At 58.7% G+C, this 23,849-nt stretch overlaps 8 protein-coding genes across 8 annotated transcripts; 4 read left to right on the plus strand and 4 right to left on the minus strand.

The window, feature by feature from the left end:
• Nucleotides 1–186: 186 nt before the first annotated feature.
• PLICBS_006052 (uncharacterized protein) lies at nt 187–1,767 on the plus strand (the record flags this gene model as incomplete). The annotated part of the gene is made up of 3 exons (XM_018319800.2): nt 187–645; nt 696–1,504; nt 1,569–1,767. 3 exons carry the CDS (start codon nt 187–189, stop codon nt 1,765–1,767), a joined length of 1,467 nt encoding a protein of 488 aa, XP_018182274.1.
• Nucleotides 1,768–2,144: 377 nt separating this feature from the next.
• PLICBS_006053 (uncharacterized protein) lies at nt 2,145–3,655 on the minus strand (the record flags this gene model as incomplete). Its single annotated transcript, XM_018319801.2, has 2 exons — nt 2,145–3,196; nt 3,265–3,655. The coding sequence occupies 2 exons, from the start codon at nt 3,653–3,655 to the stop codon at nt 2,145–2,147; spliced, it is 1,443 nt and encodes a 480-aa protein (XP_018182275.1).
• A 1,831-nt stretch (nt 3,656–5,486) lies between these two features.
• On the plus strand, nt 5,487–5,800 carry PLICBS_006054 (uncharacterized protein; the record flags this gene model as incomplete). The annotated part of the gene is made up of 3 exons (XM_065600857.1): nt 5,487–5,499; nt 5,580–5,696; nt 5,754–5,800. 3 exons carry the CDS (start codon nt 5,487–5,489, stop codon nt 5,798–5,800), a joined length of 177 nt encoding a protein of 58 aa, XP_065456929.1.
• Nucleotides 5,801–6,184: 384 nt separating this feature from the next.
• On the minus strand, nt 6,185–8,753 carry PLICBS_006055 (uncharacterized protein; the record flags this gene model as incomplete). Its single annotated transcript, XM_018319802.2, has 4 exons — nt 6,185–7,712; nt 7,765–7,866; nt 7,914–8,142; nt 8,207–8,753. The coding sequence occupies 4 exons, from the start codon at nt 8,751–8,753 to the stop codon at nt 6,185–6,187; spliced, it is 2,406 nt and encodes an 801-aa protein (XP_018182276.2).
• A 2,968-nt stretch (nt 8,754–11,721) lies between these two features.
• On the minus strand, nt 11,722–13,647 carry PLICBS_006056 (small ribosomal subunit biogenesis; the record flags this gene model as incomplete). Its single annotated transcript, XM_018319804.1, has 1 exon — nt 11,722–13,647. One exon carries the CDS (start codon nt 13,645–13,647, stop codon nt 11,722–11,724), a length of 1,926 nt encoding a protein of 641 aa, XP_018182278.1.
• A 742-nt stretch (nt 13,648–14,389) lies between these two features.
• PLICBS_006057 (mediator of RNA polymerase II transcription subunit 13) lies at nt 14,390–18,968 on the plus strand (the record flags this gene model as incomplete). The annotated part of the gene is made up of 2 exons (XM_018319805.2): nt 14,390–14,428; nt 14,487–18,968. The coding sequence occupies 2 exons, from the start codon at nt 14,390–14,392 to the stop codon at nt 18,966–18,968; spliced, it is 4,521 nt and encodes a 1,506-aa protein (XP_018182279.2).
• Nucleotides 18,969–19,575: 607 nt separating this feature from the next.
• On the plus strand, nt 19,576–21,536 carry PLICBS_006058 (uncharacterized protein; the record flags this gene model as incomplete). The annotated part of the gene is made up of 2 exons (XM_018319806.2): nt 19,576–20,705; nt 20,774–21,536. 2 exons carry the CDS (start codon nt 19,576–19,578, stop codon nt 21,534–21,536), a joined length of 1,893 nt encoding a protein of 630 aa, XP_018182280.2.
• Nucleotides 21,537–21,749: 213 nt separating this feature from the next.
• On the minus strand, nt 21,750–22,914 carry PLICBS_006059 (uncharacterized protein; the record flags this gene model as incomplete). Its single annotated transcript, XM_065600858.1, has 3 exons — nt 21,750–21,887; nt 21,970–22,781; nt 22,872–22,914. 3 exons carry the CDS (start codon nt 22,912–22,914, stop codon nt 21,750–21,752), a joined length of 993 nt encoding a protein of 330 aa, XP_065456930.1.
• Between the last annotated feature and the right edge of the window lie 935 nt (nt 22,915–23,849).

A 23,849-nucleotide genomic window follows, 5' to 3' on the forward strand; every position in this document is an offset into this window, starting at 1 on the left:
AGCAGCTCCACCTTCGCAGCCAGTGGCCGCGAACCAGCGAGCTCCCTCCAGCTTCTCGTCATCACCTCTGTCCTCCATCCACCGCATCCACCACGACCGCACCTTGCAAGATTTCTCCCATCGCATATATCGACGCAGTCGCCGTTCCTCCGAAGCCGCATTAGCCGCAGCTCGGACGTTGCCACGATGGGATCCGACCCTCAATACGCCAAGTGGCCCCTGCTGCCGCTCTCGCAGCACGTCTTCACCCTCAGCAATGCCTACGCTACCCGGACGGCCCAGCAGGCCGCCGTCAAGGCCCTGCAAGACGCCATCGCCGAGGACAAGATGGCACCGTTCTACAGATACCTCGCGCACCCCATCGACGGCATCCTCAACACGTTCGGCGAGGGCGGTGCGTCGGGCCCGGGCAAGCCTCTGAGCAGGAAATCCAGCCTCGTCGGCATGGTGGCCACCAAGACGTCCAACACCAGCATCAGCTTGCCCTGGGACGAGGCGCTCTACGCAAAGCTGAAGGAGGACAACGATAAAGAGCTGGAGCAGTTTCAAAAGGAGGAAGATGAGGCTGTTGAGCAGGCTGGTGACACCGAGGTCATCGCTGCCAAGGGCAAGCGAGCGGAGTTCTGGGCACGTGTGGGCGACAAGGTGCGACATCTGATGGATTTAAAGCGACGAAGATGCTGACTAGTTTACAGGACAAAGCGATTGCAGCATACGAGGACGTCTACGAGAAGACGGGCATCCTGGGCACCAAGATCGACCTCGTCCTGGCCATAATACGCATGGGCCTCTTCTATGGCGACAAGCCCCTTGTCAAGAAGCACGTCGAGCGGGCAAAGACGCTCGTCGAGTCGGGAGGTGACTGGGATCGTCGCAACCGTCTCAAGGCCTACGAGGGCCTCCACCTCATCACAGTCCGCTCCTATAACCTCGCCGCACCGCTCCTGCTCGACTCCCTCTCCACATTCACCAGCTACGAACTCTGCACCTACTCTAGCCTCGTGGTGTACTCGGTGCTGGCCGGCTCCGTTTCCTTGAAGCGGGTCGACTTCAAGTCCAAGGTCGTCGATGCGCCAGAGATCAAGGCCATCATGGGAGACGGAGAGGATAAGCTCCTGGCCCTCAGCGGCGCGCTGAGTGCCGGGCCCGGCGCCGATGATACCACCGGCGACCAAGCGCCCCAGGCGGCCACCTCCAAGGCCGTCAACCTGACCACCCTGGGCTCCAGCACAGAGCAGCCCGAGGCCGAGATGGCCATCGACTTCAGCCCTCTCGCCCTGCTGGTCAGCAGCCTCTACAACGGCAACTACAAGACCTTCTTCAAGTCTCTCGCCGACGTCGAGGAGCAGTTCCTTAACCAGGACCGCTACCTCCACGAGCACAAGAACTGGTTCATCCGCGAGATGCGCCTGCGGGCGTACCAGCAGCTGCTGCAGAGCTACCGCGTTGTTGGCCTCGAGAGCATGGCCAACGACTTTGGCGTCACCGTCGACTTCCTCGACCGGTAAGTCCTACTGCGCCACGCACCTTTATGTGTTTGAACAAGTGTAGCTGACAAGCGTTTATAGTGATCTTGCTCGCTTCATCGCCGCCGGTCGCATCCCCTGCACCATCGACCGCGTCTCCGGGAAGGGTGTCATTGAGACGAACCGACCCGACGACAAGAACAAGCAGTACCAGGATGTCGTTCGCCAGGGTGACCAGCTGATTACGAAGCTGCAGAAGTACGGTCAGGCCGTGCGGTTGAGGGGCAGTGAACGGGCATAGACTGGCGGAGTACAGGCGAACGGGGCGATGATGCGAACAAGGGAATGCAGACATGCGCGGGGCCAGTCGCGCAGACTCATGTGCCATTACCGGGTGTATTATACGAGGTACTTAGAGGAACCTGTTTCCTTGCCGGCGCAATAGAACGTCGAGAGTGGAAACACACGATATCACGCCGTGGAATGCTCATGGTGAACGAAAAGGTGCCTGAGCTCTGATGTCTCTGCGGCTTTATTCATTTGTCTACCATTGACTCACTGGCCTGGTGGTACCCATCTTCCAAGCGACGCATACCCATGTTCTATGCTGAAAGTGCGCGCGTTTTTAAAACAATGCCATCGTCTAGACCTTCCCTCACCCAAGTGACAGGCATCGGTTTACCTGTACTTGTCCATAAAGTCTTGGTGGAACTTGACGATGCTGCCCACCCACTCCGTGCCGGGGGCCAGGAACGTCGTGCGGAAGTGCAGGGTGCCCTCGGCCTGTCCGAAGCCAGATCCGGGAATGACGCAGATGCCGGTGGCCTCGAGGAGCTGCATGGCGTACAGCTCGTCGGGCTGGCGACCCTCGGCGGCGGCCGCGTCGACGGCCTTCTTGGGGAGGCGGATGGTGGGGAAGAGGTACATGGCGCCTTGGGGCTCCGCGCACTCAACGCCCTCCATCTGGGAAAAGGCCTTGTGCAGGGCGGTGGCGCGCTCGCGGAGACCCTCGTGGATCCCGGTGTACTCCTTGTTGTACAGCTCGTACGAGGGCTCACCCTGCTTGGGAGGGTTGACCATGAGCTCGACGAGGCACTGGCCGATGACGGGCGCACAGAGCATGATGGAGACGAACTTGTAGATGTTGGCCTCGACCTCGGGGTTGAAGCCAACAAGCTCGAAGTAGCCGCCGCGGTGACCGCACTCGCCAACCATGCCCTTGGAGATGCTGTGGAGTGAAGCAAGTTCCAAGGAGTCATACTTGCCGGGGTTCTCCTTTTGCATCTGGCGCAGGACACCCTTGAAGCTGTGGAACTTGCCCACGAAGACGTTGGTCTGGTACACCTCGTCGGCCATGACGACCAGGTTCTCCTGGGCGGCGAAGTCGAGGACGGCGCGGACATCCTCCTCGGACAGAGAGGCGCCGGTGGGGTTGCCGGGGTTGATGATGACGATGCAGCGGACGTCGATGCCCTCGGCCTTGGCCTTCTCGTAGGACTTCTTGATGGTGTCGAGGTCGGTGCCCCAGGCCTTGGACTCGTCCAGGTTGTACGGGACGCAGGTGGCGTTGAGGAGCGCGAGCGTGGCGGTGTAGAGGGGGTATTGAGGAATGGGGATCAGGATGCCGGTGGACTTGTCGGCGCTGATGACGTTGAGGAGGGTGTTGACACCAGACGAGGCGCCGGCGGAGAGGTAGATGTGAGCAGGGTCGGCGGGGAACCCATCGCGGCCTGTACATGGCATTGGTCAGAGATGCGCGAGGCAAGCAACAGCGAGACGTCTTGGGGAGGGAACCCACGTTCGAGGAACTTGGCAATGCTCTCCTTGATGGCGGGCACGCCCGTGCTGGCGCTGTAGGCGCCCACGGAGCCGACCTGCTTGAGCAGCCACTTGGCGCGCTCAATGACGTCGGTCTTGTAGCCGAGGCCGTTGATCAGGACATCCTCGTTCTTGAGCAGCTCCGGGTTCTCGAGCAGGCTGCAGACCTGGCGGAAGAAGGTGATGGGCTTCTGGTCGAGCTGCTGCGGGTTGCCGATGTTTGCCGAGATGACCTGCTCGAAGGGGAGGCTGTCGTCGCCCTTGCCCAGGCGCGCGCGGAACTCCTCCGACTTGACGGCGAGCTCGCCGCGCACCGCGTACTCGGCCCGCCGGACATTGGGGTTGATGTTGTCGACGGTGAGTCTCGTCATGGTGGAGGTGAGGCGGTGTTGCTGCTGCAGGTGGTGGAGGTGAAGCTGGCGATGCGACAGCGGGCGGTGGAGGGGTCGAGTGGTAGTTTTTGGCGGGGCAGAGACGCTGCTGCTAACCAGAGCGGAAAGGCGTCGGGGGCAAACGCGGGCGGCTTCTGTGTAAGAAAAAAAGCCCCGAGCGTCGAGTCAGTCAGAAAGTCCAAATGTCCGTCTTGCGCTCAACAAGAGTGGAACAAAAAGATAAAAAATGTCACGACTGAGAAATGACGAGGCAATAAATCGAAGGGGTAGCAGCGGTTTTGTAATGCTAGCGGGAAATCGGACACAAGCCACAAGGATGCCGTGCGGGAAGAGCAGGAAGAGGACGGCCCCGTGGGTGGTCTGAACGCGGAGTCTCTTACACAACGAGATCCACGACGGGCAGGCACGAGACGGGGCGAGCGCTTCCAGAAGCCCCGTACCTAGTACACAAGAGGAGGGATCTGTAGTGTAGGGCGCCAACAACAAGAGACGAATGGAGGAGGGGTAGGCAGCAGGGGGAGGGATCTTTCCTCGACAGGCGATGTGCAGTCCGAGTCGGCGACGATGAGTCGAGCGCCGTCTCGGTGACATGCCATGCCACGACAGCCGTAGGGGTCCTCCATGCTGCCGGATGCCCGCCCCTGCCGCACTCGCAGCGTCCTTGGGGCCCGAAACGTGGAGTTCCGGGGCTGGGGGGGCAAAGTCGCCGCCTGGGTAGGGGCGGCAAGGCGCGGCGCACCGCCTGTCGCGCTGCCTCGCAAGCGTTCGGGTGCATCCGAGACCGGGGCCGCCCGGACGAGCAACAGCAGCGGCAGCATCAGCAGCAAAGGTATCATCGTCATCGATCAATCAGACCAAGCAGTTGCTTGCCGTAGCGAATGACCGATGCGTGACCTCTATTGTCTGCGCCGCACCCTGCAACGTCAAAGCTGCCCTGCTTCGGAAACGGCGGCGCTCCCAAATGCCACCCGCTGACGGGCTGCATCGTCGCGGTCCGACGTTGAAAGAAAATGCGCAGCAAGCTCTTCTCTCACCTTGACCGGTCAGCCCTGTTCCCGCCAGCCTGGTGGCCAGCGGCCTGGTCCTCGTCGCAAACCTCATTGCGACAGAGGCAAAACGTTCCGACGATGCGCGCCGTCTCGAGTCGAACAAATGAACCTGTCGCCGGATGTGCTGTGACGACCCCGCGCAAAAGGTCGGCGAGAGGGGATGGCAGCCCAGCGACTTTTTGTTGTGAGAAGGCGTGCCGCGCCGTTGGGGCAAAGGACTGTGTGGCCTATCTCCAGGGTCTGCCCCCTTTCTGCGGCCCATTAGGTCAACTACGACAGAGAGGATTTGGCGGGCTTCGATACACAGAAACACCGTAGTTGGGCCACCGGTCCATCGCTTGAATCTTGACGCTTTATTCGTATTGACTGCGGCATGCATTTGCGTCAAAATTATGTGAAACCATCTAGCAACCCGCTGGCAATTCCAAGGACCCTGATCGCAAGAGCGCGCCTCACAAAGTCTGCGGGCACTCTGCAGTGCGGCATGGTGATGCCGCACTGCAGGCCCTCGCTCACCTGGAACCGTCTCACCGGCAATCGGCCAGTGAAGCCCCAGCGCCCTGTCAGCCCGTTATCGGCTCCACGCCGCCACCCCTGTCGGTTCCCTCCGCCAGTGCCCACCTCGGCCGCCGGCGCCACCTTTCCCCGAAGAGCTCGCCGCGTCCCGTCTGTCCCCGAAATTTTGCCAAAGCGCCGACGCATCGACGACATCAAGCTCCCTCCGGACCCGACAACCGCCCGCAAGGCACCCGACTGCAGCCATGGCCAAGAAAGGTGAGCTGATGTTCCCCTCTTCCCCATGCGATGTGCCTCGGACACGTCGAGCACTCGGCTAACGCAATGGATCTGCACAGCCAAGGCTCGCCTGATCAATGTTCGCCTGATCTCCATGGCCATGACCGGCTTCTTCTACACCTTCAAGCGCCCTCGGACATCACCAATGATGGGCATGCTGAAGTACGACCCGATTGGTATGTCTGAGCCTCGCCAGAAAGCCCCATGGCAGCAATTGACGTTCTTCAACGCAGTCCGTAAGAAGGTCCTATTCCTCGAGACGAAGAAGAGGTCCAAATAAGGCACGCCTGTTGTCCTCGGACTTCGACAACGACGACGACGACTACGCACAGCTGCCCTCGAGTGAATCGCAAACTACGCGACGCTGCGGACCGGCGTGTAACATCTACTGTACATCAAAATCTTGGGCATATCTGGAGTTAGGGAGCTTTGCATGACGCCGGCGGGTCGAGGCACGATGCCTCCGCCCGCCAACATGATTCGGGAAATACCTGGCACACAGCTCAGTAGATTTGTTGCCAAAATGTTCTTCTCAGATGGGTAGCAAATCGAGCAAGAATAGCTACAAATTCGCTGTGACATGTTCCGGGGCCTTCCGGCGAATCCCCTGTGCGACGCACCACTTCCGCTTCGCGCCACATATCGCGTTCTCCGGTACGATAGCTCAGCCATGAGAGGCGTCAATATCAGTGAAGGACAAGTCCGACACGATCCTCACTCTCTTCATCAACTCTGGCATCTCGTCTGGTTCCTTCCTGTGACGCTTACTGCCAGCCTTTGTGATCCAGCGTTTGTCGAGCATCGGGTTCTCCCTTTCGAAAGTGGCGATGGTCGGGAGAGAGGAAACGGAGTCGACGGACTCAGCCGAAAGCAGCCCGTTGCGGATGTCTCGAACCATCTTCTCGGTGGCCATGGATAGGGAACTCGTGTCTCCGAAGCTGACGCGCCCGTCCGTCCTGCACGCAATTTCCGCGTTCCGATGTGCGTCAATTTCATCTGCCTCCTGTGACGACGACACCTTCAAGATGGGCCGTGGTTTGGCCCCTTCCCGCCGCCGTACCTGCTCCTGCTCAATGGAGGGGGCCAGAGGATGGACAGCTTTGGTGCCGCTGTTTTCTACCGTGACGTCGCGAACGAGAGGGACCTCGAGACAGGGCACATCGCCCAAGACAAGACTGGTTTTGATATGGGGAATCAAGGAGCTTTCCCCAGAATCGGCTGCCAATTGATTCGGCTGCTCAACCTCTTGGGGCACCATCCCGGCTTTGCTCTGTGCTGAAATATGGTCGCGGTGCTTCTGAACCCAGAGTCTCTCCCCAGCCAAGTATTGTGCTGTGGAATGGAGTAGTCGATTCACTTCAGCGATTCGTTCCACGGTGCTGCCCACGTCCTGCACTTGAGGGACCCGGTCTTCGATACTTCTCAGTTGAGTTTTCAGTGAATCGACTGTCCGAATGTCATGCTGCCACCGCTCGCGCAACGAGGCGGTCGCTCTGACTTGACTTTCAAGATCGCGAATCCTTTCCTGAAGTCGGTGTGTGAGCTCCTGTACCGCTGGCTGCGAAGTGCCACTGGTATCGCCGTCATCCGATGCACAGAATCTGGCCTCTAGCTGGTCACTGACAGCACGCAGTTGACCACCCAGAGCTGCCATGGCGGTTTGAGTGTGGCGGAGACTTTTCTCCGACCCGTCCTGGGCGACCTTGAAACCCTGCTCTAGAGATCGTTTAAAAGCCGAGATCACGTTCCGCAATTCAGTTTGCGCGTTCTGCCCATTATTGAGGGCCTTTTCTGCCAGAGCTGTCATCTTCAACGATGTGGCCTCCGCGAGGGATTGGAGTTTCTGTTCCAGGAAACAGATCGTGTCACCGCGCTCATCGAACTTCTTCTTCAGGTCAATTTCGGTTTCAGAAGGGCTGATATTGGCCTGCGATTGCTGCGCCCATTCATTCACGAGACCCTCTACTTGTTGGCGCATGGCGGCAAGATCGCTCTGAGAGGCGTCGAGCCGCTTGTGGAGTCGTTCTTGAGCATCGTTGCTACCGACTTGAGCATCCTCGAATGCTTTGTTTCGCCGACTCATCTCTTGGCTGATGTTATTGAGTTCCATTTGTAAGCCACTGGCCGTCCCATGGAGAGTTGCCATTGCGGCGTCATGCGCCTCGGATGCCGCATGTAGAGCCCCATTTACACTAGAAGCAATTCAGTGAGAACGCCAGACAACAGCAATTGTCGAAAACGTACTGAGCTTCGACCTTCTTCTCCATCCTCCGTGCCGTCTGCTTAATCGCTGCAGGCAAACTGTTTACCTCACAAGCCTCCAGACGCTGGACCAATGCTTCAATTCTGCATAGGCGTTAGCACGAACTCAACTGTAGGGAGGGACTGCGTACTTCTTATAAGCCTCTTCCATATAAGACACATCGTTGTCAAGTTCGCCCCTTGCTTTGCGCGAGTTCGCTAGAACAGAATCGACTTTGCTTTCCAGAGCGGCAATGGTTTTCTCAGTGCTTTTCTGAGCTTCCAGCTGCCGACTGACCGCCGCCGCGAGGTCGTTCTCAGATCGAAGTCTCTTCTCTTGCTCCATCAACTTGCATTGTAAGTCGGAAATGGCCTTGTCCTCTGCAAGAAATAGTTAGCCGAAACGCGATGCTGGTAAGATGGGTGCGCATTTTAATCGTCTTACTCGTCTGAAGTTCCTGATCCATGTTGTTTCTGAGCTCTCCCAAGCACCTTTTCATTTCATCGCGCTTCTGGCGGCTGACCCCAAGAGCCTCTTCGATCTTCTTCGACTCTGCCATACGATGCTGATGATCCTTCTCAATCTCCGCCACTGACGTTGCGTGAAAGCCCTTTGATCGATGCCAGAGATTTTGTTGCTCGGTGATTGCTTCATTGATCTTGTCTCGGTATCGCCGTGTCTTATTCTCAAACTCGGTCACTCGGCCCTTTGATTCAAGAATGTGAGCCTGCAGCGACTCAATCTCTCCTTCAAGTTGCTTGTTGCATTCCGCCGTTCTGCCGCTCTCTTCCTGGAGTTGCTGGTAACAAGTCTCCATGTGTCGCAGTTCGCCCTTCTTCTCTTCGAGTCGCAATCGAGTTTCAGAAAGCTTCGATTGGTGGCGATGGAGACTGTCCTGCAATGCGTCAATCTTAAAACTCGCATAGTCTTGCTCTTCGTCTGCGATCTGCATGCACTCATTCCAGTACTGAGCAACTTGATACATGGCCATCTTCTTCCGATCGGCATCGCTTTTGCCGCGAGGTTTTCGAACCGCGCTGCGCTTCCTTGATATGTTGCTAGTGCGAGACTGAGGTCTGTTACGCGCCGTCCGGTTATGCTCCCAAACATCATGGTTTGGAACAGATCGAGATGCGGTAGTTCTCCGTCTCTCGCGAGGGCTTCGCTGAACTGGGCCCTCGAGGTCGCCACAGGTACTCGAAGGGGGTGCCCGACTGCGGGAGCCCTCGATTCTTGGAGACGGGAGATTCGGGGCCTGGAAGTAGGCCGATTGTGTCCAACCTTTGCTGCTTCTACTGCGACCCACTGCGGAAGCACTCGTGTGGACTGCCTGCGGAAGGTCTGATGAGCGAGAACCTTTTACCAAAGTCGTTGAATCAAATGCTGGAACATCGCCCGAGGTTGCTGCTCGTAAGTTTCTGGCAGGGGAAGGCTCTGCTCGCTGGCAGCTTGACAACTTCTGCCCAGTGGACTCTGGCATGGCCGGCAGACCAAGCTCCTGAGTCTCAGGAATCTGCGACGGCAGACGGGTCAATTGAGTGAACTCGTTCGTTGGCGATTGCACTGGACGCGCAACCGAAGATTGTCGAGATGGGATGTCCGGCACCGGGTCTTCGAAACGTTCACTTGACTTATCGACAATAGGGGACGTCAGCGACAAATCGAGCCTTCGTCGTGGGGTTGAGTTCAACGGGGACCTCTCAGCTGGGACATAGATCTCGAGAATGTCCAGAGGCGTCGGTCGTACTTGTCTCGCTGCCTGCACTTTGAACAAAGGTCGTTTTAGGCCAGGGGGGGCCACTGGAAGTTGTGCATCTTGTTTTTCGATGGGCTTGGGCTGCTTGGTAACGGAAGTGCGTCCGAGTGGTCTCTCAGAAAATTGACCAGGCCTAGAAGGCTGCTTTGGAGCAAAAGCGAAACCTTCACCCAGGACGCCCTCCGATATCTCATCCTTGGCTGCGGAAAATTTCTTCGCAGGATGCTCATCGAATTGGTTGCCGATGTGGTCTTGAGAGTCTGGCACTATTGACCTCGGCCTGATGAAGTCTCGCTGGTCAGCCTGCAGTTCGCACGTATCACTGCTCCTCACGCTAATCGGCGAGCACCCCTTTGGATAACGGCCCGGGGAGGGCGTCATGATGACTGTGGTCAAGGTAAGGACACGCAGACTAGTCCGGGAACGACGTCTGTTTGCCCTTGGGCGAGGCACGATAGTTTGATGCGCACCAGGTTCGAGTGTCTTGGCAGTTTCGTCCCGCACTCGCAGTCTCGTAACGGAACGCCCGCGAGTACAACAGTCGAGCCTCGTCGAGCCAAAAATCCCCTGGGCGAAGGTGGAAAGGAAGGATGAGAGGCAAAAAATACACATCGCCCATGGCGTGTGGTTGTTCGTAGCTGGTCAGGGAAGGAGCGCCGCACAATCGCCATGACAGGAAGGAGCCGCCGAGGAGCAGTGAGGCCTCGACACATCAACACGGAATACCTGCCCCCGAAGCTTTACAATTGACAGACTTGCAAATTCTCGAAAGATGTCGAGGATGAGACCAATATGATGTCGTCGACGATGAGACATGCACGTTCACCAGTGAGCTCCATTTCGCCGCTGAGGCTTGAATGTGCGATTGAAGATTTTCGAAGCCACTGGAGCAATTTCATCTCTAGCAAGTCTCCCGGCAACAAAATTGCCAGTGTCTATGATCACGACCGAAAGCAAATCGGTTTTGCGACGGTATCGCCATGCTCCCTAAGACCGTGAGTTGGGATTGTGATTGACGGGATCACCAGCATCGGCATGAAGTAACGGTGCTCACTCTACCGCAGGGTATCGTCGAGCGAAACGCTGCAAACACCAACCCCTGCATGCATTGACGTCTTCAAGGAGACCCAAGCGCAAGACCCCGATGTGTGAAGACTGGTCGTCCTGAGATGGCTGGCCGGAGGTTGTCGCTCGGCGCCTCGCCTACCACACCTCATTGGCTGGTTGGGTGCGCAGGGTGCTGGTTGCTCGGCGCTTCGAGAGCGCGCCTCGCCAATCACGATCCCGTCACGTCTCGAGACAGGTCTATTCCGGGTGATAGGCCTCGTCACACACCACAGGGAGCCCCTGCAAGGTACGAGAGGGTTGGCCAAGGGCGGCAGGCGATGCACGTCGCATTGCCGGCGTCGCATGGGGTGTGCTCACTCACGGTACCGCCTGAGAGGGAGAGGGGGGTTACACAGCATGTAAATACCGACAGCCCTTGACTGGACGTTGACTCTTGCTTCTATTTTGTTCACCACTATTCAAGCACGTTTATGAGTTTCTCACTGTGCAGTAGGGCCCTCAGCTAACATGTATCCACGATCATTCCTACTATCGCGAGATGACCATGGCACGTCCCAAGGGGACGCCGGAGGTGGTTCAGCTCCAACTCCCGAATCAGGTGTGGAAGCTGGGGCTTCTGGCAGCAGCTCCGCCATGTCTCTCTCAACAGGCGGTCTGGTGGCCATAGTCGTGGTCGTGGTCGTCGCCACCATCGTTGGTGGTAGGTAGCCCTGCAACTGCCAGTATCCGGCCTTCAATGCTGATACCCGACAGTGACGACTGCTACCCTCTTCTTCATCGCCAAGAAACGAGAGTGGACGATGAGAGAGACGCTCCGAAGATCGGCCAAGAAGGTCGTTGCTGCAATCACGCCGCGGCGATCGGAGTTTCCAGACTCTGTGAAGGGGTCGACGGGGTCAACCCGACGTGGGCGAGCAAAGCGTGCCGACAGTGTGCCGCCCACGCCGCGCCTCCGACCAGAAGACCTCGAGAAAGGTCTGGCTCAATCAACAGCCGCAAAAAAGTCCCGACGATGATTTGTGAGGTGAGGCTGTTGGCGCTTTCGGGTGTAAGGTGCAAGGGTCGTTGGACATGTCGATGATTACTGGTAGGCCCTGTGGTTGAAAGATGGATGGTTGGCTTGTGCTCCGTGCTATTACATCTTTCTGAACGTGTTGGAGCTGGCACTCCGCCGGTTCCCAAAGCTTTTCTTCTGCGGCGCTGGCGTTTCCTCCTCTCTGTTCTTCTTCTTCGATGCTGGGACGAAAGAGACTTGTCGCTCGCCAACCACGTTTCCAGTTCTTGCTCTATCTCCACGACCAAACTTCTGTTGTCTTGACCCCAACGCAGTGTCGCGCATCTTTGCACCATCATTCTGTGACGATGAAACTCGCATGACCACGTCGTCCTTGGGCTTGCGCACCGGCGCGGGCTCGTCATCATCGCTGGACTCATCCTCAGAATCTTTCGCTTGGTATCGAGATGGAGCCGCGGGGTCCGCAGATGGTTCGACGACAGTGCTGGGGTTGAGCAGCTGGAACTCGCGGCTGTTTTCATCGACCATGAAGTCCTCGTCCTCAAACATCTGAGCGAAACGCTCATCTCCGAGAAGGCCGGCGTTGGTATCGACCTCGCCTCTGTTCTCCTGCTTCTTGAGCAGTTTGTCAACCAGCTTCTGGTTGACCTTGACCTTCTTGCTGCCCCTGATTCTGCTGGCGCGCTCCTTCTCGACCTTGTCTTTGACGCGTTTCATTCTCTCCTCTTCCCAGGCGTACGGGTTGGCGATCAGCTTAGCCTGTTCATACAGCTTGGATGCGACAAAATAACCGTGCATGTATGGGCGCAGAAGATTCGTCTTTCCCACAAGATGCGCCAGGCTGAGCTGTTTCAGCTCTGGCAACGTCAGGAACTTGTAGTTGTCGTATGTTTCCGTATGCACCTCCTCGGCCATTTCCTCGACCATGTTGTCCAGGAAAGAGCACCACTTCGGAGCGGGCCCCAGCTGTGGCACGAAAAACGCATGCTGCTGTTTCCCCTCATTCGCGGTGAGCAGCATTCCGGTGTTTTTGCACCATGCCACGTCGTTGATGTCGACGACCGGCTCAACCGACGTCCATGGGTCCCCGGACTGCTCGTCCCAGATTTTGATGATGCGCTTGTCCGCAGACATAATCTTCTTCTCTTGCGATGAGGTCGTCATGTGAATGAGCTTCTGAACCGCAAACCCGTAGCCGTGGTCTTTCTTCAGAAGAGGCACTGGACGCCGGAGATCAAAGAGCTGGATCATGCCTGTGGATGAGCCCGTAGCCAAGGACAGGCCTGATGAGGCGAAATCGAGAGCGGTAACCTCGCCATCGTGACCGCTGAGCAGGGCTGCCCTTGACTTTGAACGGGGATCCCAGAATTCCACCGTCCCTATCGAAGTTCCAAAGGCGAGGAGGTTGTGCGTGTTCTCGGCAATGGCGCCGACATTTACACTGCCGACCCCGATGCCGCCTTGCAAGCCACCGCCGGTCTCGTCGTCGCCGCCCACTTCGATCTGGTATGACTTCATGTAGCGCCCTAGTTCGAGGTTCATGCGGAAGACCTCGCCCTTTCCGTCGGCGTCCAGTCCAACGGCAGGCACAAGGGCCTCGGCGGCATGTCGATCGTACAGCAGGTCGCGGCCATATCTGGGTATCCGTACTTCGTAATGGCATCCCATCGGGGTGTGGAACTCGAGCTTGCGATCCGTTTGTAGGTGCAGGGATTTGGAGTAGTCCTGCGAGAGAAGGACAAAGGAAAGGTTCAACGAGGTCGTGTGGCGTGTAAAGGACAGAGACAGTTGCGGGAGGTTGTGGACGTGGATTTGGGGTTTGTATGTGCCGGTGGACATGACCCATTCGCCATCTTCGCTGATGCGAATGCAGTTGCTGGCCTCTTCGAACTCGAAGTCTTGTAGCAACTCGACGCGGTTCTGGTATTCCGGGTCGTTCTTGAGGCTTCGCTTGCGGCGGCGGGCAAGCCAGTCCGGTAGTGGGCGGGCGGTCGATGCGCCCGAGATCGTGTAGACCGGGACGGTGCCCGGATTTGAGAGCTTCATGGTCGGCGACACTGAAAAGGCTCAGAAATCGCGACGCGGGCTCAGTATCGAAATTATTTTGTCGGACAGGAAGGAGGGAGGGCCGCAAGCCGCAGCGTCTTTGGCGCCCAAGAAAAAAAATCAAGGTGACGGACGGTGAAGAAAACGCAGGTCCCACCTTTGCCAGTGCGCCTCGGTGAGCATCCATGCTGACCGACCCCCACATTGCGCCGCGTTAGTGTCGGGTCTGACCGAGTCAGCCAAACCGACGAGGCAGCGGCCCCAGCGTCAGTGCTGGTGCTGAAGCTTTCTACTGGCGCCCTCCACCTCCCTGACGACGACATCCCACAGCACTCCGTCTCCATCGGCGCGCGGCCCGTCCAGGAGTGCAGCCCACGAACAAACGCTCCATGTCAATGACGCCTGCTAAGACGTTGCAATTCACCACCCTGCGACGGCGTTGATCCCCCCATCGACTGCGAATACCATCTCAGGCCGTGCCCGTCGTGGCGAGCCTCACGAGCAGCGACGGCCGCCAACCACGACCCGCTGAGATGGAGCCCGGGGGACCATTGCGCTCAACGGAAGGAACCGCCGAGGCATTCGATTTCTCCTAAAGACCGGTTCGCAGACTAGGGCATATCTTGCGCAAGCTCAGGCCGAAAGACGCAGAAAAGCGCGGTTCCCGTGCGTGCCGTCGCGTCGCATCTCAAGGTGCCGTCCTGTGGGCTGCCTCGGGCGAAGCGCAATCGAAGCTGTCGATATGGATACTGCCGAATACGATACTAACACTCTGCTTATCGTTCGTCGCCCTTCCAAGGTGCCTCTCCCAGCAGTCCAAATGCTAATCCAATGTCTAGTCCAATATTGCATCCGTCTGCTATCGCATTTACGAACCCTCGACCGAGTCATCTCAGCGCTTCGCCTCGTCTGCCCTCGACGTTGAGAGTCAACTGAGGAAGGACGGCCATGTCGTATTCTACGATGCTTCCAGGCGTTGGATCTGGCATTTTCGCCTAGCCGGAAAGGAAGGGCATGACAACGTCGCAAGCGAGACCCTCGACAGAACATTAGAGACATGCGGGCACCGGCTGCTGCTTGGTGCGGAGGGAACTCTGGAGCCAGCGAATCTACAAAAGGCCCGTCCTCACCCGCAAATGAGCCAGACTCCGACGACTGCCGTCTCGGGTGCATCCGCCCTCGACCCGTCTCAGCGCAGTACGATCTCGGGCAACACGTCTCAGCTTAGCGGTGCAGGTTCGCAAGAGCACGAATCGCAGTTCAACGAAGTCACTGGGGGCGACTCGAAGGCGATACCGCCCAAGACCGTCTACGAAAACTTCATCACAGCCCTCCTACTGTCGATATCATCCACCTTTTGCAGCCGCTCTGGCGCAACTCCCCTGAACTACCGAACCGTGCTTCTCCCCGCCGTGGGGCCAGGCTCCGAAGAACCCTCCGAACTTGGGCCCGAGAACTGCCCGGTGTTGGCCACGTTGCGAGCGTATCTTACCACAACCGGCGCGTTAGTAACCAGCTTCGTCTTTTCGCGATGCCGAGGGCTTACGTCGCTCTCGGACACTGTCACGGCTAGCCTCTCGTTGCCGGCCACGCCGATCATCGCAGCCCCTTTTGGGGCTCTGACCAAGAACCAGTTCGCTTCAGGCACGGATCCAGGATCCGCAAGCCTGGCCCAAACGCCGAATACTCAGGCACTGAGCCTACGTGGTGGATATGATGCCCACGACTCCATGTGGAAACAGGCTTGCCTGAAGATCCTGAAGCTGCGTGGCGTTGCTCCAGCCAGTCTCTCTGACTGCACTTGGGTGAATCTTCTGGTGCCCAAGCCAAGGCTTCTGGACGCTAAGATTGACCCTCGGCGACAACAGCCTCTCGGTTCTACCGTCACGCTGCCTTGGCCAGGTCCCCTTTGCTTTCGCAAACGAGTAGTGGAAGTATCAGCAACAAGCCGAGTTGGCGACAACCTCCTCAGTGGTCACGAGGAGAGCCACGATCCACTTGGCGATGCAAGGGGCTGGTTCAATTCTGCCCCCGAAAGAGAAGAGAAACTGTCAAAGCGCAAGATCGAGCGAGCAGCAGTAGCAAGGGACCCAAGCCTAGCCGATGCTCGTGCGCCAAGACCCAGCGTGCCATCGCCTGCGACGATTCGACGACCGAGTGCGACTGCTGCCAGTGCCATCTATCCGACTCCCCCTGATGGCGTGCAACATCTGAATGGCGTAACTCCGTCGTTCGACGGCACTTTGTCAAGCCCTGGCAACCCCATGTCATCCGTTCCGGTGCCTGACGTGGATCCAGTCTCGTCAACTGCGAACAACACGGGCGAGGTCTTCGACACTTCAAGCGATTTCCACGACTCAAAACGACAAAGGAGCGACGTGAACTTGCTCAACGATGCGGAACACATGTTTGGCGATATGGGAGGCGACATGTTCGGTGACAACGACATTACCGATGCCGACTTCAATTTCTTCGACGAGGCCCCCGACGAGGAGGACATTGAAATCTCTATGGACGATATCAATGACAATGCCGTCACCGACGGAGGTATCCAGAAGGCAGATGAAGCCACACCGAACACAACAGACGTGAAGGCTGAGCCTGCCCAGGATCGGGACGATGCAGTCTTTGCGAAGCCAGAGTTGAAGCATGCCAGGAGCACACAAAATGACAACGCACCACAACGAGGCAGAGACGCACGGACGGGCTCGATGAAACGAGAATCGAGTCCGTTCGATCCGCATACAGTATTCAAGCGAGTCCGAGCCTCTTTGACGGAAGCTGGGCAAGCCATGAATACGTCCTCGGTTGCTGACGTGAATCGGACGACAAGAACGTTTGAGAGTATGAGCTTCGACCCGACTCTTCCGATGATTAACAAAAAGTACGAGCAAGGCGGGCAGTTTGACTACAAAAAGATTGCCAGCACCGAAAAGCCACGATTGGAACCAGGGTTACTGCCGGAGACGGACTACCTCAAACGGCACGGGAGGCATATGAAGAGATTTAGAGAGCGCGACCTGCAGCCTGGTGTATTGGCCAAGACTTCGACGGGACTGGACCCTCCTACAGCGCGTCTGAGTCCAGCGAGGATGGAGAACTCCCTATCCGAAGATGACGATAGCAGCGCTGGATCTGATGAAGACGGCTCAAGTTACACAACAGAAGAGCCGACCTCGCCGGTCAAGTCCAGCGTCAAAGTTGCTGCGCCCGATGACGACGTTGCGTCACAAGTGACATCCGCACGAGATTTGGATACGTTCGAGGAACCAGACCACCAGCTCGCAACGGAACTGCCGAGACTTTCCAAGCCGGATGCCGTTGAGCTTCCTCTTTGCCAATTATTCTCAGACCCAGAGCCAATACCCCTTGAGCTTTCTCTTGGTGACGAGGATTTCATCCAGGTCGCACAAATATTAACCGATCAAGCGGCTATCGGCAAGCTTGACATTTGCTCCACGGACGATCCGGACTCACCAGGAGGCTCTGGCAGCCTCAGTTCCCAGCTGCGACCTTGCGAAGCGCGCAATGCCCTGCAAACGCTGCGGGAGTCAGTACCGTCGCTGCTAAAGAATGCAGGACCGGTCAGCCTAAAAGGGTTCCTCGACATCCCAGATGTACCCTTTGTTGGCCAGTCGAGCCGTGTCCAGCCCCGTCCCGTCCCCGGTAGGGATGCAAGCTCGGAACAGGTGCGGCCGAGCAATCTTTACCAGATTCCAGGCCCGCATCTCGAGGTTCGCAGATCAGATGTCAAGCTTTCAGTCTTGCCGAGCGCTGTTACTTTCTGGGAAAGCCTCGGTCTAGCACCATCATCGGGTCGCAAGAACTTGAACGCTGTATGTGTGTTCCCGGGCTGGCCCGGCATGAAAGAAAACGTCAAAACGTTCCTGGGACGCTTGAAGAGTGTGTACGAAGTCCTGAAGCTCGGCTCACTGTACAGCATGCCGCTCTCCGCAGACCTGGATGACGGGCTGTTGCCGTACGAGGTAGACAGGATATCGACGTCGCCGGATGCCACGATGACCAGGCACGGGTCTAGTTTGGTCGAGAGCATGGAAACGCTGCGAGGAGCGATGAACAACCTGACGGTCACCGAGACGAATATCGTGGTGTACTACGTGTACTCTCCGAACAACCCTGGAACGATCGTCGAGGCATGTTCCGCGTTTCAGCGCTACTTCGAGTCGTACTGGAAGAGCTTAGCCTCTCAGAAGCTTGTGGCGCCAAACGAGCTGGTTCTGCAACTCGTTTCGGCTGACTTGTTGTCTGCGCCAAGCTCGCTGGTGGTGACGCCGGGGCCGGAGCTCGTCAGGCTATGCATGGAGACGTACGATCGCTGCACGCTGTTCGGCGGCCCTATGCCTGCTCCGGCGATCAGATTGGAGCAGCAACTACCGCGCATCATCGACTTCAAGTTGACAGTGTCGCCGTCAGCATCGCTCATCCGGGAGAACTCGGCCATTCACGTGGCATACGCGCAGAGCGTTGACGAGAGGTGGGTGACAGCTGCGTGGACAGATGACCGCGGTAATCAACAAGAGACGGCCTCATACTGTCTGGGGCGAAAGGGGCGGCCACAATCTCGCTCGATGAACGAGGTTGCGCACGAAATATGGGAGTCAACATTGGATCTCATCTCGGCGTGGAAGGTCCATTGGCGCATCATCATCACCAAGTGTGGACCAATGGACCAGCAGGAAATCGACTTTTGGGTTGACCTGGCCCGAACGGAGATCAAAGCGTCGGTTGCGGTCATTCTCCTGGCCGTCGACACGAGCCCATCGCTGCAGCTTGTGCCGCCGGAGGTCAAGCTACAGCCGCCCTCGGTTCCGTTCCATACGACCCCGGTGTCTACACCGCAAGCGAACATTGTGTCCCCGGAGCAGAGCGGCACCCCTGCGACCCCGGCACGAGACAGCAATGCCACTGCTGCCACGCCTGGTACAGACGGCGCGGGCGACTCAGAAGCCGATGCCGTTCTTGTGGATGTCACGGACCAGACTTGGGGTGCGCTGGTCGGGCATCGGCTGAACAATTCGTCGACCGTCCTGGACCTTCACCCTGCATTGGTCAGCGGCTACCTGATCAAGCGCACGGGGACGAGGATCGAGGACGCCCCGGTCCTGATGGAGGTCAACATGGTGCACACCGACGCCAGCCCTCGAGCGTACGAACCGCTCCTTCGCGAGATGCTTAGCCACTTCAGGGGGCTGGGCACCCTGGCAAGAGCAAGAGGAGTGGTGCGGCGGGAGGCGGACGTGCGCCCCTGGCACATTGCTGCCGCTGAAAAGGCCGTAAGAGCCATGTATCTACTCATGTAAAGGGAGGGCGTGACGCCGTTGAAGGAGTCGTAATGATACCACGGGCGGTATTGACGGGATGCAAGGCGTTTGGTATTTTTCTTAGCATGACTTTGAGCAGGAGAGCATTGTTGGACAGCAATCCATTACGGTGTATAAAATGACTTGAGCCTTGCTATGACTCAGTGCCATGGATGACAACGTGAAAGTGCTGTCGTCATGGCGGTGCCGCAGGCTGACTGGAGCAGTGAATCTGGCTGAGGCTGTTGCGAAGGCCCTACAGTTTAGTTCAGTGTTCACTGTTTTAGGCAGTCGGGTTGGTGGCGGCTATGCATGGACCTAACTAATTAGCGGCCCGCTAATTATGACGCATCTCTGCAGCCTCACCCACACTCACGCTCACTTTCACCTGCACGACGTCCAGAAACTGCAGTCAAGAAATCGCCTCGATTCGCGCCAGGCAAGGTTCGGGACAGCTGCAATGCATTCGACCCTGAACCATTCATATGAGTCAACCATAGAGCCTTGAGGACAGGCGCGCCGTGTCAAGCCGCTTCCGCGGCACTGATATCAAAAAGACGCCGATCGCCAGTGCAGAGGAGGAACATCCAACTATGAACTCAACACCATGAATACACCACCAACGAATCTGGGAAGCCTCCCAGATCACGTCTTCATCGACATCGTCGAGCACATTGACACAGCCCGCGATGTGTCCCACCTCAGCGCGTCGTGCCGCGACACCCAAGCAGCCATGCACCGAGAAGGCTGGAGAGCCTGGGCACGGACGCGGTTTCCCTCTCATCGAATGCCCATGGGCGGCACGGCGGTGGACTGGCGGGCAGCCGCCGACCGGCTGACGTACCTGGATCGGTGCTGGGAACGGCGCGGCCTGCGGTTCTGCTATTTCCGCGAGGACCGACGTCAGCGAGACGCGGGGCAGAACCGAGCCAGGTGGCACAGGGGCGAGCAGTCCGTGGCGTTCAAGTCGGTGCTGGATGTGTGCCTGACGTCGTCGGGCTCGCAGCAAGACGAGCTGCTGGCGTGCGGAACCGGAGAAGATATACGGGTGCGGTGGCGGACAGGCGGCGACAAGTCCCAAGACACATGGAGGACGCTCGCGGGCAAGGAAGCGGGATTTTCAGCAGGGAAGGGCGACGTAACGGCGGTGTCGACCATCGAGAGGGGCGATAAACCAGAGCTCGTCGTCGGGCGGGCAAACGGCGACATCCAGCTGCTCTCTGCTGCTTTCGACGATTCTTTCGGCCAGCCAGCCAGGACACTGCTCCACGTGGACGAGACAAACCAGAAACTGGGACGCTCGCTCGGCCAGCGCGCCGTTACTTGGACAGAATGGCAACCCGAGTCGCGAATCATGGCGACCTGCCGGAGCACCCTCCTGACTTTATACGATCTATCTTCGGCGGACGACTCGGAGAAGGAGCTGAAGCCGATGATGTACTACGACGTGTCGCAGGATGCTGCCGACAGCGGCGGGTACGTCCCCATGATGCACTGCGTCAAGTTCATGAGCGGGGACACCATCGCGTGCGGCATGAGCTGGAGCAACGAGCCGCTGCGGTGGGGGAAAATCCGGCCGACCGGTATCGAGCTCTCTCCGCCACCGAAGCACCGTCACATCAAGGGGGGTGTGCCTCGCCTCCCTTCGTCAACGACGAAACATACCGTGTGGGCCATCGAGCCTGTCGGGGCCCAAGGGAATCTGCTGCTGAGTGCGTGGCGTGACGGCAGCTACAGGTGAGCACTCTGGCTCTCGCCTCGTTCAGTGTCGCGACGACAAGAAACGCTAACATGTATGGGCTCAGACTCCTAGATATGCGCACACCCTCGGATCACGATGCCACGTACCGTGACCCCTTTCAGCCTTACAACCCAAGCAACGCGCTGCTGGTCTACGGCACTCAGCGTTTCGTCGCTGCGGGAGCAACGGAGCCGGCCGTGCGCATCTTTGACCTCCGTTACCCGAAGCCTTACTATCACTCGGACGCGCTGCCATGCTCGGGCTACCAACCCACCCCCCGGCCGTGGAGAGCAGGCCGCGGCTTCAAGGAGCCTGTGGTTGACGGCGCAGGGCCAAAGCCGTCTCGTCACTGCGACGCCAGCAGAGGAATGCGCTGCACCTGGCACGAAACGTCCAGGAACTCCCTTTGGCGACCGGACGCGACACTATACTACTCGAAGGACAGAGGCGAGGAGGCGTGCTCGCTTGCCAAGTCATCAGACATTGCGGACAACTTCTACATTGGTGTCCGCGGGGCCTTTATCGAGGCCGAACTGACGCTCGCGGAGGACGCTTTCGCCCAGGGGGAGGGGGCGAAGGCGCGAGTGGCCCCCGACGGCTGGAGGGCGGACGAGGATACCTCGGCGAGGGAGTCGCTCGCCATCGCGGAGACGAGCGTGAGCCTCTGTGGCGGCGAGAGCTGGCAGTGTGACCGGCCAATGCCGACGGTGCGCCTGAACCGGCACCTGGACACCCCGGTGGGGCCCCAGGCCGCCGGGAGTCGGCTAGACGGGCGGTGGCAGTTGAACACGGCGGCGGAGAGATACCAGTTTGAGGATTATTGGTAACCAGTGCGCGTGCCGCGAGCGGGGCGAGGATGAGGAACCGCCTCCTGGCTTAGGCGACTGGATTCTCAGATATAAAGGAGGCAGACTCGGGCGGTAAGCTGCCCATGATGACGACAACGGTTTAGATGAACAGGGAGCTTCGTCATTCTATAGACTATACTGTAAAATTCTACACGCATACATGCATACATGGCTCTGTGTAATAAATGTCATCTAAAGCTTGGAGTCGGACTTGATGAGGGAGAGGCGCTCCTTGATGGCACTCTCGGCCTCGCGCTCGATGCGGTTGACCAGCACGTCGCATGTGGGGATGTCGTGGATGAGGCCAATGACCTGGCCGGTGGTCCAGACCTAGAGAGAGAGGAGACTGTCAGCGAAAAGAACAAAAGACACCAGACTTGTGTCTGTTTCCTGGGGGGCGATTTATACGTACACCGTACTCGGGGTCGCCGTTGACAAAGACCTCCTTGCCGCGCTTGCCGCTGACGAGGGGCGCAATCTCGCTGAACTCGCCGGTGGTGCTCTCCTGCTCAATCTTGAGGGCCTCGAGGGCGACCTTGTTCTTGTAGAGGCGGCTGGTGTTGCGCCAGCGGCGCAGCAGCAGGGTCGTGTCCGTCTCCTGAGCCTTGACAATCTCCTCCTTGATGCGCTGGTGGACGGGGGCCTCGACGGTGCACATGAAGCGGGTGCCCATGTTGATGCCGCAGGCTCCCAGGACGAGGGCGGCGGCGAGCCCCCAGCCGTCGGCGAAGCCGCCCGAGGCGATGAAGGGCACCTTGAGCTGCTGGCGGGCGCGGCTCAGCAGGATGAAGTTTGTGATGTCGCTCTCGCCGACGTGGCCGGCGCACTCGAAGCCGTCGATGCTGAGGAAGTCGACGCCGAGCTTGACGGCGCTCTCGGCGTGGCGGATGGTGGTGCACTTGTGCAGGACCGTGACGCCCGCCTTCTTGAGCTGCGCGATGACGGGGCCCGGCGAGTTGCCGGCCGTCTCGACGATGCGCACGCCCTCGTCGATGACGGCCTGCGCGTAGGCGCCGTAGTCGGGCGGCACCATGGCCGGCAGGAGCGTGATGTTGACGGCGAAGGGGTTGGGCGTCAGGGTGCGGCACCGGCGGATCTCGTCGCGCAGCGCCGCCGGCGTGGGGAAGATGAGCGCCGTGATGATGCCCAGCCCGCCGGCGTTGGAGACGGCCGACGCGAGGTCCGCGGTGCCGACGTGCATCATGCCGCCCTGGACGACGGGCACTGCGCTGGCGGGTCAGAAACAGACATCTCGACGTTTGACACGTGGGGGAGGGAAGAGACGGGTTCAAGGAGAGTTGAGCTGGCACGCACCTCGGATGCCCAGCCGCCGGGTCAATTCAGTCGCGATCGTCATGGCAGCGGTGTCTTGCTGTGTGCTGCGCGACTTGAGGAAGGGGGCGCGTTGCGCTGGGGGGAGGTTGTTTCGGTGTAGCGAAGAAGGCGGTGACGTGACGACGACAACGGGGTCCGTTGGCTCGTGATCGCGAGGGTAGGTCAGGTCTGTGTCGATGCTTTATCCACTGCAACCACGCACACCAAGTGCAGATGCCGACGCAAAGCTTTCTATGTATATATGTATGGCGATACGATATGACGGTGCCGCCCCTCCACACGAAAAAGTGCCGTCTTAAGAACAATCCCGTCCCGTTCGAACAGCCGAGCTTCTTCGTCGCCAAAAGGGTCACGACTCGCGACCCCACGGCGGCGGTCGTCCCTCCCTCCCAGGCGGCCCTACGAACGAAGACCGGGGCTCGGGACCAACTTGGAGAAGCCGAGGCAGCGAGCGTCCACCCCCTGGGCTGCCCCGCAAAATTGAGGTCATGGCCCTCGGCAGCGGCGGCCAGGGCTGTGGCTGCCCTGGGGGATGGGCTGGGCTGGCTTCCCATTGGCCTCTGCGGGTACCTAATTGGGGTCCAGCAGCGCGGCCCCGTCCCCTGCTTTGTGCTTCGTGACCTGCGCTTTCTCACATGGGACTCGACGCTGTGCGAGACATTTCGAGTGCAGAGTGAAATGTACCGTCCCTGCCGCAGGTGCTGCGTCGGTACTTCGTCCATTGCGTGCATCCACCACCTGCGCAACGTCGTTCACCGTGCTCTGCAGCAGGACAACGGGTTTCCGCCAAAGTCCGGGGCCGCCGAATCAGGACATCCACGCCGGCGCAGTCCAATAAACCCAGCGCCAGAGCCTTCTTTGACTGCGGCCATGCATCGGCTCGACCGTTTGCAGCTCCGTGTTTACCAAACAATCCCGCCCTTTCCTACCCAATCCCGACGCCGGGCCGCAGCAACT

This window comes from Purpureocillium lilacinum (genome assembly GCF_023168085.1).
Source record: "Purpureocillium lilacinum CBS 284.36 DNA, scaffold_4, whole genome shotgun sequence".
NCBI lineage: Eukaryota > Fungi > Ascomycota > Sordariomycetes > Hypocreales > Ophiocordycipitaceae > Purpureocillium > Purpureocillium lilacinum.